Source organism: Pseudophryne corroboree, chromosome 5 (assembly GCF_028390025.1).
Source record: "Pseudophryne corroboree isolate aPseCor3 chromosome 5, aPseCor3.hap2, whole genome shotgun sequence".
NCBI lineage: Eukaryota > Metazoa > Chordata > Amphibia > Anura > Myobatrachidae > Pseudophryne > Pseudophryne corroboree.
In genome coordinates this window covers 577726273-577742662 of record NC_086448.1, presented here as the reverse complement: position 1 = coordinate 577742662, position 16390 = coordinate 577726273, and the positions used below count along the sequence as shown (strand labels likewise).

Sequence of the window (16390 nt, the reverse complement as noted above, 5' to 3'; positions counted from 1 at the left end):
CAATTACAAGGTAATAGTGACAAAAGGGTTAACCAACATCTGGCAATTTATTTGTGAAAGTCTGGATGTTTAGGATGGAAGAAACTGCCCTATTTTTTCAATGTGTGCCCTATTCTGGAGTTTGATATGCTATGATTTAGGGTGTGTACACACGTTGAGAAATCTGTGAGATTTTGACTATATATTCAAAATCTTATGAAAAGTTATTGCATATCTCATGGTGCTAGGCAGCTTGCGATACAGATTTGATCCCACTGTGCGCTCCCGTGGGGTCGGTATCGTAAGGCTAGATAAACTGTATACTAGATAATCAAGATTGACTTGCCTGCACAATCTAGTACAAAGTATAGTCAAAATTGGCATTTAGTCAAAAATCGTACATCGACAAAATCTTAAGCAAAGATAGTCAAAATCTGTACTATCTGTACTATCTGGGCTCTGGGGGAGTTCAAGGGAAATCGCATAGTCAAAATCGAACATAGCAGGGATCTCACCGTGTGTACACACCCTTAGTGTAGCTTTTTTCCCCACACATCAAAATATGTACTATCACACTCCATTATTTTTTAAATTATTTTTTTATTACCCCCTATAGAGTACTATGAATGCTGTGAAATTAGAAATATTTATCAGGTTCCCGCACCAGAGATATTAAAGGTCAATTTAGGTGAAAAACAAGCAATTCCAAAGTGTTCTAATAAACAAAAAGTAGACTATATAGATAACTCAAAATTTGTTTGGCAAATCTCTGACAATATAGCTATTCCACCCAAATTACAGCTCTGAAATTGTATTCCTTCCCACTGAAATATAATCCCAAAATATATATTTTTTAATTTTAAATAGGACTATTAACTTTGGGCTTAAATTTCAGTCATAAGTAAGTGAGGTAGGGACTTATATGACAAAAATTTGTAGTTTGAAATGTGCTAAAAATAATGTTTTTTATTCCAGCTTTCTATTACTTTTCTGAGCGGAGATATTGCATTTGCCCCAAGCAGTAAAAAATTATCATATGACATAATACTAAAATGGCCACCATCTTCATATGAAGGTAAATAAACATAAACTAATTGTGGTTTCTGACTACTAACTTACAGGGTTCACACACAAAATACAAAATTTAAAAAATGGTCAAGCAACCAGGGCTGGACCACTCCACATGGACTGACCCACTGGCTAAAATTACAAATATGTGGAAGAGGTGGTCAATATAAATCTGCTATAGATGAACAGCTACACCGCAAGTTATATTAAAAAAATCAGATGTAGAAAAATTCTTAATGAGTAGGGTAACCTTAACACATTTTTGAACTTTGCTACAATTTATTCACTTGCGTTTTAGATACATTTACTAAATAATGAAGTATCCAACTATCCGAATTCAGACAACATAAAGGATTATTTTTTATTTTTTTTACTAAGCATATTCATAGCACCCATTTCATTAATGCCTTGAAACCTATATATTTGGACTACATATAGAGGTTACCATATAACAGCTCTATTAGCAAAACATACAGGCTTCCAGAAACTTGTTTAATGACAAAATTACAAAACTAAGGGTGAGATGTAGTAAGCCTTGGAGAGTGATATAGTGGGCGGAAATAAAGTACCAACCAATCAGCTCCTCACTCCTATGTTACAGGTAGTACTTGAAAAATATCAGTTAGCAGCTGATTGGCTGGTACTTTATCACGCTCCAAGGTTTAGTACATCTGCCCCTATTTCTACAAGATTTGTTTAACAATTCTATGCTATACAGATATTCACCAGATAACCGGTCTAATTCTTAAAACAGCAAAACAAAGTAAATTTACCTGCATTATCCAGATTATTGTTACTGCCTCCCCAACTTTGGTACAGTGTAGCTAGGTCCTTTGGAATGTAGGGTTTAAAGATATTTAGAACGTCTATTCGTTTTTCATGGCCTTCAGACGCAGGCTCTTGCTTTACTGGATGAAATGGTGATGGAGCAACCGTTGTACTTTGTTGGTTTTGCAAAACAGGGCTAGTCTTGGGTCCAGCACTACAGTTGGGCACTGTTCCTAGATCATTAATAATCTTGGCCTGAGATTCCCTTGGAGGCACTATAGGGTTCTCCTGTTTGATGTGTGAATCTACTTTATGAAATGGAAACTGTGGTTGGGACAGTGAAAATTTGGTTTTAATTGCATCAGACAAATAAAGTTTATTAGGAGATGCAAAACTAGGAGCTCCCTGGGACATAGTATATTTTTCTGCTTGTTTGCTACTACATGGTTGTAGAATTTGTCTAGATGCTGATGTTTGAGCAGATGTGTGATATTTACTGTAATTTCCAGTTAGGGTCAGTTTAGGGCTTGAGTCATTCTTTGCTTTTGATGACGGCTGTTGGACTGTATTGTATTGCTCTTGAGCTTGCACCACCTTAGGCTGTCGTTGTGTATCAAAGTTTGCTGCTTTAGGCCCACTGAAGCCACGAGAGTTGACACGCACCTGAGACCCAGAAGTTGCTTTAGAAACATTTCCTAAAGTTGATGAGTTGCTTTTGGATGCAGTAGATTGACTTGGCGTCTGAGTACGTGTGAACTTAGTGATGGGTAATGGTGGACATTCTTTGCCACCAAGTGCTGGTGGAGGACCGGTACGCCCATTTCTGACAAGAAAAAGGACATTGTTTTTCAAATTTTTGAAACCGTTCTGTTGAACCCACTGTGGAGCCATGGAGTTGCAACTGACTTTATGCCATATTCTTTTGTGCATCCACAAAACCTCAGGATAATAGGTATTGTGACTACAGTAAGGACACTGATGAACAATCAATGAAGCCTGCAATGCATCAACAGCACTTTTACTACAAATTTCATCCCTGCTTGATTTTTCACTTAAATCCAATGGAATGAACTCCTGTTTATCTGTACCATTATTTTCTGTGGTGGAGTGTTCCTTCAGTAAGTTAATTGCCTTTCCATCTGTGTGTGTTTTTGCCGGTAACAAGTGTTTTTTCATGTTGACTGTGTCAACACTGCTTTGCACCACAGACATGGATGAAGGTATATTCTGTATTGGTTTGTGAGGGTCTTTGTTGTACTTGAATGCTGGTATTTTTAAATCTGGGCAAAATTCAGTTTTTACTAGAGAATAGTCAGGATGATTATTTGAAACAAAAGAAGGGTTTTGCAGATCTATTTTACACTCTGTACTTTCACATTCGCTGGTGTCTTCAGATTTAAAGGTATGGTGATGGTTTGTGTCAGATATTTTCATTGCCATATCTTCTGCAGAGAACTCCTGATGGTATGGTTTCAAGCCTACAAAACAATAATAAATGAAATGTCACTTGTAGCAAATCATACAGCAAAGGTAGAATAGCCTTCCCTTTCTTTTTTGGGAAGGACAGCACTTTTTATTTTTTAAACAAAATCTACAAGTCTTTCTTTTCCAAGGGACCTATTTATCTAATGAAGTAATATTATTTGTGCGCTATACCCACAAATGGTACGTACCCTCCGCTGTATCAACAGGGAACCATAGCAGATATCCGCTTGCAATTCCCAGGTTTCGCTTGACACAGAGACGCCCGTCTCTCATGACACTTATTTCTTATTGACCCAAATAGCGGCAATAAGAAATGATAATCCAGGACTCTATAATTAGTAACTATGCCCTTAAATTTCCTACAGTATATGTAATTAATCCATACAGATATGTCCTCATACACCATAGCTGCAGTTGTGCCAAACAACCCCGCTTGGTGCGACTCTGCCTCGTCAAGTGTCTTAATCACCCAAATTAAACAAATGGAAGAGACTTAGTGACACTGTACTGATCAACTTAATTTGCTTCTTCTGTGACTTTGTACAAGTTTAAAACTAATTCCTCTGAGGTTAAAGACGCAGCCCTAGTACACAGAGTGGTGTTTTGCTGCATCAGCAATGTAAGTTGTAAAATAGAAAATAAGAATTTACTTACCGATAATTCTATTTCTCATAGTCCGTAGTGGATGCTGGGACTCCGTCAGGACCATGGGGAATAGCGGGCTCCACAGGAGACAGGGCACATCTAAATAAAGCTTTTAGGATCACATGGTGCGTACTGGCTCCTCCCCCTATGACCCTCCTCCAAGCCTCAGTTAGGTACTGTGCCCGGACGAGCGTACACAATAAGGAAGGATCTTGAATCCCGGGTAAGACTCATACCAGCCACACCAATCACACCGTACAACTTGTGATCTGAACCCAGTTAACAGTATGATAACAAAAAACGAAGTAGCCTCTGAAAAGATGGCTCACAACAATAGTAATAACCCGATCTTTGTAACAATAACTATGTACAAGTATTGCAGACAATCCGCACTTGGGATGGGCGCCCAGCATCCACTACGGACTATGAGAAATAGAATTATCGGTAAGTAAATTCTTATTTTCTCTAACGTCCTAGTGGATGCTGGGACTCCGTCAGGACCATGGGGATTATACCAAAGCTCCCAAACGGGCGGGAGAGTGCGGATGACTCTGCAGCACCGAATGAGAGAACTCCAGGTCCTCCTTAGCCAGAGTATCAAATTTGTAAAATTTTACAAACGTGTTCTCCCCTGACCACGTAGCTGCTCGGCAAAGTTGTAATGCCGAGACCCCTCGGGCAGCCGCCCAAGATGAGCCCACTTTCCTTGTGGAGTGGGCCTTTACAGATTTAGGCTGTGGCAGGCCTGCCACAGAATGTGCAAGTTGGATTGTGCTACAGATCCAACGTGCAATCGTCTGTTTAGACGCAGGAGCACCCATCTTGTTGGGTGCATACAATATAAACAACGAGTCAGATTTTCTGACTCCAGCTGTCCTTGAAATATATATTTTTAATGCTCTGACAACGTCCAGTAACTTGGAGTCCTCCAAGTCGCTAGTAGCCGCAGGCACCACAATAGGCTGGTTCAAGTGAAAAGCCGAAACCACCTTAGGGAGAAAATGAGGACGTGTCCGCAGTTCTGCCCTGTCCGAATGGAAAACCAGATATGGGCTTTTGTATGATAAAGCCGCCAACTCTGAAACTCTCCTGGCTGAAGCCAGGGCCAATAGCATGGTTACCTTCCATGTAAGGTATTTTAAATCTACCGATTTTAGAGGCTCAAACCAATGAGATTTGAGAAAATTCAAAACTACGTTCAAATCCCACGGTGCCACTGGAGGCACTATTGGGGGTTGTATATGTAGTACACCTTTGACAAAAGTTTGTACTTCAGGCACTGATGCCAATTCCTTCTGGAAGAAGATTGATAAGGCCGAAATTTGAACTTTAATGGACCCCAATTTTAGGCCCATAGACAATCCTGCTTGCAGGAAATGTAAGAATCGACCCAATTGAAATTCTTCCGTTGGAGCCTTCTTGGCCTCACACCACGCAACATATTTTCGCCAAATGCGGTGATAATGTTGTACAGTCACTTCCTTTCTAGCCTTAATCAAGGTAGGAATAACTTCCTCTGGAATGCCCTTTTCTTTTAGAATCCGGCGTTCAACCGCCATGCCGTCAAACGCAGACGCGGTAAGTCTTGGAACATACAAGGTCCCTGCTGAAGCAGATCCCTTCTTAGAGGTAGAGGCCATGGATCCTCCGTGAGCATCTCTTGAAGTTCCGGATACCAAGTTCTTCTTGGCCAGTCCGGAGCCACCAGTATTGTTCTTACTCCTCTTTTCCGTATAATTCTCAGTACCTTTGGTATGAGAGGCAGAGGAGGGAACACATACACTGACTGGTACACCCACGGTGTTACCAGAGCGTCCACAGCTATTGCCTGAGGGTCTCTTGACCTGGCGCAATATCTGTCCAATTTTTTGTTGAGGCGAGACGCCATCATGTCCACCTTTGGTCTTTCCCAACGGTTCACAATCATGTGGAAGACTTCTGGATGAAGTCCCCACTCTCCCGGGTGAAGGTCGTGTCTGCTGAGGAAGTCTGCTTCCCAGTTGTCCACTCCCGGGATGAACACTGCTGACAGTGCTATGACATGATTCTCCGCCCAGCGCAGAATCCTTGCAGCTTCTGTCATTGCTCTTCTGCTTCTCGTGCCGCCTTGTCGGTTTACGTGGGCGACTGCCGTGATGTTGTCCGACTGGATCAACACCGGCTGACCCTGAAGCAGCGATTTTGCCAGGCTTAGAGCATTGTAGATCGCTCTTAGCTCCAGTATATTTATGTGAAGGGACGTCTCCAGGTTTGACCACACGCCCTGGAAGTTTCTTCCCTGTGTGACTGCTCCCCAGCCTCGTAGGCTGGCATCCGTAGTCACCAGGACCCAGTCCTGTATGCCGAATCTGCGGCCCTCTAACAGATGGGCACTCTGCAACCACCACAGGAGAGACAACCTTGTTCTTGGTGACAGTGTTATCCGCTGATGCATGTGCAGATGCGATCCGGACCATTTGTCCAGCAGATCCCACTGAAATGTCCGTGCATGGAATCTGCCGAATGGAATCGCTTCGTAAGAAGCCACCATCTTTCCCAGGACTCTTGTGCATTGATGTACTGACACAGTTCCTGGTTTTAGGAGGTTCCTGACAAGTTCGGATAACTCCCTGCTTTCTCCTCCGGGAGAAACACCTTTTTCTGAACCGTGTCCAGAATCATTCCCAGGAACAGCAGACGAGTTGTCGGGGTCAATTGAGATTTTGGAAGATTCAGAATCCACCCGTGTTGCTGAAGCACTACCTGGGTTAGTGCTACACCGACTTCCAGCTGTTCTCTGGACTTTGCCCTTATCAGGAGATCGTCCAAGTAAGGGATAATTAATACGCCTTTTCTTCGTAGAAGAACCATCATTTCGGTCATTACCTTGGTAAAGACCCGAGGGGCCGTGGACAAACCAAACGGCAGCATTTGAAACTGATAGACAGTCTTGTATCACGAACCTGAGATACCCTTGGTGTGAGGGGTAAATTGGGACATGCAGATAAGCATCCTTTATGTCCAGGGACACCATGAAGTCCCCTTCTTCCAGATTCGCTATCACTGCTCTGAGTGACTCCATCTTGAACTTGAATTTCTGTATGTACAGGTTCAAGGATTTCAGGTTTAGAATAGGTCTTACCGAACCGTCCGGCTTCGGTACCACAAATAGTGTGGAATAATACCCCTTTCCCTGTTGTAGGAGGGGTACCTTGACTATCACCTGCTGAGAATACAGCTTGTGAATGGCTTCCAAAACCGACGTCCTTTCTGAGGGAGACGTTGGTAAAGCAGACTTTAGGAACCGGCGAGGGGGAGACCTTTCGAACTCCAACATGTAACCCTGAGATATTATCTGCAGGATCCACGGGTCCACTTGTGAGCGAGCCCACTGATTGCTGAAAATCTTGAGTCGACCCCCCACCGCTCCTGAGTCCGCTTGTAAAGCCCCAGCGTCATGCTGATGGCTTTGTAGAAACCGGGGCGGGCTTCTGGTCCTGGGCAGGGGCTGCTTGCTGCCCTCTCTTACCCTTTCCTCTGCCTCGCGGCAGATAAGACTGTCCTTTTGGTCGCTTGTTTTTATAGGAGCGAAAGGACTGCGGCTGAAAAGACGGTGTCTTTTTCTGTTGGGAGGGGGTCTGAGGTAAAAAAGTGGATTTGCCGGCAGTTGCCGTGGCCACCAGGTCCGAAAGAAAGACCCCAAATAATTCCTCTCCTTTATATGGCAATACTTCCATATGCCTTTTGGAATCCGCATCACCTGACCACTGTCGCGTCCATAAACTTCTTCTGGCAGATATGGACATCGCGCTTACTCTTGATGCTAGAGTACAACTATCCCTCTGAGCATCTCGCATATAAAGAAAAGCATCCTTTAATTGCTCTAGAGTCAATAAAATACTGTCCCTATCCAGGGTATCAATATTTTCAGTCAGAGAATCCAACCACACTACCCCAGCACTGCACATCCAGGCTGAGGCTACTGCCGGTCGCAGTATAACACCAGTATGTGTGTATATACTCTTCAGTGTAGTTTCCAGCCTCCTATCTGCTGGATCCTTGAGGGCGGCCGTATCAGGAGACGGCAACGCCACTTGCTTTGATAAACGTGTGAGCGCCTTATCCACCCTAGGGGGTGTTTCCCAGCGCGCCCTAACCTCTGGTGGGAAAGGGTATAATGCCAATAACTTCTTGGAAATTAGCAGTTTTCTATCTGGGTTAACCCACGCTTCGTCACACACGTCATTCAATTCCTCTGATTCTGGAAAAGCTACAGGTAGTTTTTTCACCCCCCACATAATACCCCTTTTTGAGGTACCAGCAGTATCAGATCTGCAAAGCCTCCTTCATTGCCGTGATCATATAACGTGTGGCTCTATTGGAAAATACGTTTGTTTCTTCACCGTCGACACTAGATTCATCTGTGTCGGTACCCGTGTCGACTGACTGAGGTAAGGGACGTTTTACAGCCCCTGACGGTGTCTGAGACGCCTGAGCCGGTACTAACTGGTTTTCCGGCCGTCTCATTTCGTCAACTGACTTTTGTAATGTGCTAACATTATCACGTAATTCCATAACTAAAGCCATCCATTCCGGTGTCGACTCCCTAGGGGGTGACATCACCATTACCGGCAATTGCTCTGCCTCCACACCAACATCGTCCTCATACATGTCGACACACACGTACCGACACACAGCAGCCACACAGGGAATGCTCTAATCGAAGACAGGACCCTCTTAGCCCTTTGGGGAGACAGAGGGAGAGTTTGCCAGCACACACCAAAAGCGCTATAAATGTATATAAACAACCCTAGAAGGTGTTGTTTTTGATATAAGCGCTTTTAATATATCAATATCGCCAAATTATGCCCCCCTTCTCTTTGTTACCCTGTTTCTGTAGTGCAGTGCAGGGGAGAGTCCTGGGAGCCTTCCTCACCAGCGGAGCTGAGCAGGAAAATGGCGCTGAGTGCTGAGGAGAATAAGCTCCGCCCCTTTTTCGGCGGGCCTTTCTCCCGGGTTTTAAGAAAACTGGCCTGGGTTAAATACATACATATAGCCTTAATGGCTATATGTGATGTATTTATTTTGCCACTAAAGGTATTTAATATTGCTGCCCAGGGCGCCCCCAGCAGCGCCCTGCACCCTCCGTGACTGAATCAGTGAGACGTGTAGCAACAATGGCGCACAGCTGCAGTGCTGTGCGCTACCTTCATGAAGACTGAGGAGTCTTCTGCCGCCTGCTTTCCGGACCTCCGTCTTCAGCGTCTGTAAGGGGGATCGGCGGCGCGGCTCCGGGACGAACCCCAGGAGGACCTGTGTTCCGACTCCCTCTGGAGCTAAGTGTCCAGTAGCCTAAGACTCCAATCCATCCTGAACGCAGGTGAGTTGGAAATCTCTCCCCTAAGTCCCTCGATGCAGTGATCCTGTTGCCAGCAGGATTCACTGAGATTTAAACCTAAAAAAAACTTTTTCTAAGCAGCTCTTTAGGAGAGCCACCTAGATTGCACCCTTCTCGGACGGGCACAAAAACCTAACTGAGGCTTGGAGGAGGGTCATAGGGGGAGGAGCCAGTACGCACCATGTGATCCTAAAAGCTTTATTTAGATGTGCCCTGTCTCCTGCGGAGCCCGCTATTCCCCATGGTCCTGACGGAGTCCCAGCATCCACTAGGACGTTAGAGAAAAGAAAAAGTTGCTACACTACACTGTTTGGTGCAGCTTAGTTGCACCAGGTACCTTGTGTGGCATATTGAGGCTTGATGCTTGATGCTTGAGCACATTTGTATTTAAACAAAATTCCAGGATGGTTCTCAAAATGGACTCTCCCAGAAACTTCATGCACATCATTACATGTTATAATATTTGGTGGTGTTGATAGACTTTCCTTTCCTCTATGCTACCTTCCATATTTCAAGATTAAAAGACAAATCAAAGTTTGAAATGAATCTGGGCTTCCTACAGCAGCCTGTATATAAGCATTATGGTGGCAGGATTAGAGGTGCCAGGCAGAAAAGAGGAACTTAGCCTATATTCTCTAGTATATCCCACTGAGATTCCTCCCTTAAAACAAATCGCTACATTATGGAAGGATAATGCTTTGGTCCGCACAGTATTTATCCTTTAAACTTCACACTACTCTTTGTTTCAAAATGTATTAGACGTTGAGTATCCCTTATCCAAATATTCCGAAATACAGATTTTTTTTGAGTGAGACTGAGACAGTGAAACCTTTGTTTTTTACTGGCTCAATGTATACAAACGTTGTTTAATACACAAAGTTATTAAAAATATTGCATTAAATTACCTTCAGGCTGTGTATATAAGGTATATATGAAACATGAATGAATTGTGTGCATGTATCCAAACTTTGCTTAATGCAGTTATTAAAAATATTAGCTAAAATTATTATCAGTCTGTGTGTGTATAAGGTGTATATGAAACATATATGCATTCTGTGCTTAGACTTAGGTCCCATCGCCATGATATCTCATTATGGTATGCAATTATTCTAAAATACGTAAAAATCAGATATCAAAATACTTCTGGTCCCAAGCATTTTGGATAAGGGATACTCAACCTGTATTACAGGACCTCCCTAGTTACTTCAGACAGCTGAATCTCATCTCATATCTTTAGAGTGCCATCCACATTCTCATTGGACTTACTAGGTGAAAAAGATTCTGCAGCAACTCAATTACCCAATATCACTGTCCCTGCCTATTGTATCAATAAAAATATTAATTATTATGTTATTTATATAGCGCACACATATTCCACAGCACCTTACAGAGAATATTTTGTCATTCACATCAGTCCCTGCCCCAGTGGAGCTTACAATCTATAGTCCATACCATATGTACATGCACATACATTCACTCTATGGTTACATTTTGTTTGCAGCCAACCAGTATATTTTTGGATTGTGGGAGGAAACTGGAGTACCTGCAGGAAAACCTATGCTGGCACGGGGAGAATATAAAAACTCCACACAGTTATGGCCATAGTGGGTTTTATACCCATGAGCTCAGTGCTGTGAGGCAGTAATGCTAACCATTACACCATCCATGCTACCCATATTTGCACAGCAACCCTACAAGCTTTGCCTGATTAGTAATACCCCTTTTCCACTAGCTAAATTTACCCGTGTTTTTGCACGGGGGCACGCATCAACACAGGTTTTTAGTAAGTGGAAACGGCTCAAAACGGGTTGAGTGACCCTGGAATCCTACCCGGGTAGCTACCTGGGTTGAACACTGTAACACGGTAATGACCCGGGTAATTATGCAGTGCATGACCCGTGTTTTCAGACCCGAGTAACGAGTGACATCAATAACTTTTACAGAGCGGGTTAAGTGGAAACAGATCCGACCCGAGAATAACCCGTGTCGAAGTGCAGTGGAAACTGTGGGGCTGACACGGGTTGTAGCCGGGTTAAACATCCTGGATCGGACACGGTACTCAGGTGGAAAAGGGATATTAGAAAGGCAGCTACCACCAACATGGAATCCTGTTGCAATAGGAACTATTTCCACTCGTGGGTGTCCATGACACCCATAGAGTGGGAATGATCCCAGCGTCGGTATGCTGACCGGCGGTCAGGAGACCATCGATCAGCCATACCACACCCGCTAGGAGAGGTCACAGTGCAGTCTGGGGAGACAGTGAGCCAATCAGAGACCCTCATCTGTGCAGCTCCTATAAGTTTGCTGCTCAAATGAGGTTCTCATACTGTACAGCAAGTTGTGGTATACAGGGACACCTAGGCTAACATGTCTAATGTCCTACTTTGAGTATTTGAAAAATTGTGCAATTTTAAGCACAGTAGATTGGTGAGGTACAACAAAGCTTTAATATGATTGGTAACTATTGTGATCAACATTAGTTAATTATACACGTTATTTGTATGTCACAGATCCTTGTCCGCACCACTCCAAAAGGTGTTCAGAAACCCTTCAAAATTATACCACTCACACAGTCTAATTGTTGCAACCTTGGAATCATCAGGTTATTCTTCCACTGGATAACTGAGAACCTCATTACACACAAAGCAGTGTGAAAATCAGATTTATGTCAATGTCTCATTTTGTGGTTACTGTATTTATAAGAAATCATATTAAATGTGATAAGTACCTTAATTAATCACTTGTTGATAGGTACTGAACAGAAGCAATTTCCTCCCCGCACATTTCATGTGTTAATGATGTACAATAATCAAAACAGTGAATATAAAGCATGTGTTGTCCCAGTAACCTACTGTATAAACAGTTTGCCAAGCTATAGCACATGATCAGCAGATCTGGTGTGAACAACTGCAGTGTTAATTTAAGAGATCAGTTATCCAATTTATTATTAAATACTGTAAATTAATTTTCAATACCTAAAAAAATGTATGAAAGGGGTCATGAGTGGGAGGGATTATGCGCACACAGATGTGTGTGAAGGAATTATGTTTACTGGAGTATAAAAACAGACCTGCCACAGTTAAGTGTGTGTGATTTGCCCTATTCCTTTCTGATCAGACTTCTGGTGCCCATACACTTGTGAGATATTAGGTGCCATCCTTCGATTTCGAACTCATCTGTGAGACAAATCGAAGGATTGTATGCACATTTTAGGTATCTTGAGACGCGATGCGCGGGCACGACGATCGAATGTCGCGTCTCAAGATAGTATATGCTGCACTTAATATTTCTTGCATCGCAATGCGATTGCATGTGGTTTTTAAACCACATGTGATATATCGCACTGCGATGTGCTATGGGCACCTGCCCAGAAGAACGGCCAGAGGCCGCTCCCACTCGGCGGTGACGTGCCGTTCACGTGATTACCATACAATCTATCGCATAGTAATCACTGTGGCAGTTCAGGTAGGATTTCATCGCACCTGAACTGCTTGCATCGCACAAGTGTATGGGTACCATAATATAGTGAAGCTACAATTTCTCCTGCAGGGTCCACAGATTATCCACAGGATAAACATTGGGATATGAGGTAGCATCAGCAGATTGGCACCAACGATTGGATGTACTAGCAATTCCAGCTGACGTTACCAGGCTGTGGCCGGAGCACGGGGAGAAGGCAAGAAGTCCGTTCCGCTTAGCGAGGGAGACGCAATACACAGCTTAACTGTTTTCGGGAAGGAGACTACCGAACTGTCGATGACGCAGCTGCCACCTCGGGTGCACCAGCGCTAGGCCCCAGGGATCATAGGCTCCAGGGATTAGTGTGAGGCCGCGATCCCTGGGGTTGATGTCAGCAGTGGGGAGTAAGACGCTCCCCTGGTCACCCCTCCCACCGGTTCATGACCAGTTTCCCGCTATGAACTGATTTCCTGCTTCCGTTGGAGATGCTGTGTATCTAAAGGACCCAGTCGCAGCACAGGCGGCTGTGTGACGGTGTTCACCTGGGCGTCTGTGTTCACTGTAGGTTCACTGGGCATTTGTGTACACCATTGGTGTCTGGATCCACTCAGCATTCACCAACGTATTGATCGATCCTGGAAGCGGGGTGAAGTTTCCATGTATCTCACTCTACTGAGCCAGCGATACAGCACTAAGTCTTTACCTACCATTAAGTACGAGTAGTTGGATAATTGTCTGATGCATACGAGTCTGTAAACTATTGCTGCAGTTTCTTTCGCTGTGCAACTCAATACGATAAGGTAATGCACTAATATGTTTCTCCTACATACTTAAAATGTATCTGTAGTTGAATATGTGCTCACATTGCTTATTATGCTAATGTATAACCTGTGACTGATTGCTAGTGCGATAGCTGACTTTACTATTTCTTTCAGTTTCTGTGTATAACCGATCCTCAATGCTGGTGTAAAGCAGGAAGGGATCAGATTGTATGTTACAAGTTTTAAAGTGATTTCAGTCAAATTGTGTAGTTAACCTCAGTCCACCACAGATGCCTGGGTGCAAGAAGCGGTATCTCACAGTTATGCGTCTGCCTTCAAGAAACACCCTCCACAAAGGTTCTTTTGTACCAGCCAGTCTTCAGTGGAAACGAAGGCCAGGGCCTTACAAGAGGCAGTTCAGAAGTTGCTTCAATTAGGAAAGATAATTCCAGTTCCACCTGCGCAAAGAGGACAAGGTTTTTATTCCAACCGGTTTCTAGTTCAGAAGCCAAATGGGTCATTCCAGCCCATACTCAAACTCAAAGTGCTGATCAAGTACATTTGAGTTCCTTGGTTTCGTATAGAGACAATGGGGGAGATTAAAATGTTTGAAAAGTCGGTTGGGTGTCTGTTTTTTTCCTGTCTATTAAATGGGAAAAAATAGACTCTCAACTGACTTTTTAAACATTTAAATCTCCCCCTTAACGTTCCATTATTTTGGCCATGGAGCCGGAGTATTTTATGATATTCCTGGATATCCAGGATGCTTACCTGCATGTTACTATTGCACGGTCCAATCAGTGCTGTCTCAGGTTTGCTATCCTCCACCAACACTTTCAGTTTCAGGCCCTATCATTTGGAATGGCCACAGCTCCAAGAGTGTTCACCAAAATTATGGTGGTAATGGCAGCTTATCTCCGTCGACAGGGGATAAGGATTTTTCCATACCTCGATGATTTATTAATCCTGGCGCAATCTCCGGAATTGTTTCAGTGTAATCTGCAACAGACAATTGCTTGTTTACAGAGACACGGTTGGCTCATAAATTGGGCAAAGTTATCCCTGGTTCCGCCGGATGACACACTTGGGAGCTGTATTGGATTCGTGTCTTCAGAGAGTAATTTTACCTCTGAACGAAATATCCACATTATAGTCAAGGATTCAAGAGCTGCTACACAGTCAAAGGGTATCCATTCATGCAATGATGCATGTGATGGAATCTATGGTGTTGACATTCGACATGGTGGAGTATGCTCAATTCCACTCAAGGCCTCTACAACATCTGATACTTTCCAAATGGAATGGGTTACATCAGACAATAAAAACTCAGACTATGATCCTTCCTCTGAAAGTAAGGAGGTTATTAGCCTGGTGGCTACAGACATCCTATCTGGACAAAGAGAGACCCTTTTTGGATCTCAGATTGGGAGGTTCGGACAATGGATGCAAGTCTTCAGGGCTGGGGAGCAGTGTCAGAAAAGTTGCTTTTAAGGGCAGTGGACCAAGGAAGAAAGTTGCCTGCCAGTAAATATACTGGAACTTCGGGCCATATATATGGCACTCATTCAGGCAAAGGACATTCTTCAGGGGAAATCCGTACAAATTCGCTCGGACAATGCAACGGCAGTAGCATACCTCAATCATCAGGGAGGAACTCGCAGCCAAAAAGCAATGAAGGACGTAAGCTGCACGTTAAGGTGGGCAGAACATCATCCAGCCTTGTCCGCAGTGTTCATTCCGGGAGTCCTAAACTGGAATGCTGATTTTCTCAGTCGATACACCATTCATGCAAACGAATGGGCTTTACACCCCAAGATCTTCCAGATCCTAAAGTGACCTTTGTGGATACCCTGTCAGTAGGATGGGACTTGCATATGGCCTATGTGTTTCCATCAATCGTCCTGTTACCCAGGGTGATGCAAAAGGTAAAACAGGTAAAAGACGCAGTGGTATTAATAGCTCCGGCTTGAACCAGAAGACATTGGTACACAGATTTGCAGAGTCTGTCGGTGGATACTCCCTTCCTATTCCCTCAACGTCCAGATCTACTGTCTCAGGATCATTGCTATTACAAGCACCTGGATCGGCTGTCTTTGGCTCTTGAGACTTCCATCCTGAAAGCAAGGGGACTCTCACAACAGGTAATTCAAACAATGAGCAACTTAAAGCAAGGAAACCATCCTCAGCTCGCATTTATTACCGAATATGGCATGCCTATATATTTAATGGCGCAGTGACAGGAAATTTGACCCTAGGTCTTTCAGAGTTTCCAGAGTCCTAGCATTACTTCAGGCAGGAATGAACAAAGGTCTACGGGTGGCTACCTTGAGAGTTCAGGTGTCAGCGTTGATGGTATGGTTTCAAAAGAAAATTGCTAACCTGCAGGATGTTCGCACTTTTTTCCAAGGAATGTTTCACATCCAACCACCTTTCATTCCTCTTACAGCTCCTTGGGATGAACAACTAAAGCAAGTGGATCTCAAATGGTTGACAGCTAAAGTTCTCTTTCTACTGGCTATTGCTTCAGCTAGAAGAGTTTCAGACTTAGGGGCATTGTTATGTCGCCCTCCTTTTCTGATATTTCATCCAGATAGAGCGGTTCTCAGAACCAAATCTGGTTATCTTCCTAAGTTGGTGTCTAAATTCCACCTTAAAGAAATTGTAGTCCCGGCTTTCCAAGGGCCGGACCTTTCTGTGGGTGACGCATCATTGGACGTAGTCCATGCTTTAAGGATCTACGTGGAACGTACAGTCGTGCAAAGGATTCTCCTGTCCAATCAGGAGCACCCCCTCCACTAAAATTGCTTTGGGACATCCCAATGTTTATCATGTGGATAATCTGTGG

The 16390-nt window shown here is 43.8% G+C and overlaps 1 protein-coding gene across 2 annotated transcripts in view; it reads right to left on the bottom strand.

The window, feature by feature from the left end:
* Positions 1–16390, bottom strand: part of ZNF516 (zinc finger protein 516) — a 189373-nt gene that overhangs the window by 36241 nt on the left and 136742 nt on the right. For both annotated transcript variants that reach the window (XM_063923343.1, XM_063923342.1), the window contains exon 5: positions 1821–3293. In XM_063923343.1, coding sequence (XP_063779413.1) covers positions 1821–3293 — 1473 coding nt within the window. The remainder of the gene's footprint in view (positions 1–1820; positions 3294–16390) is intronic.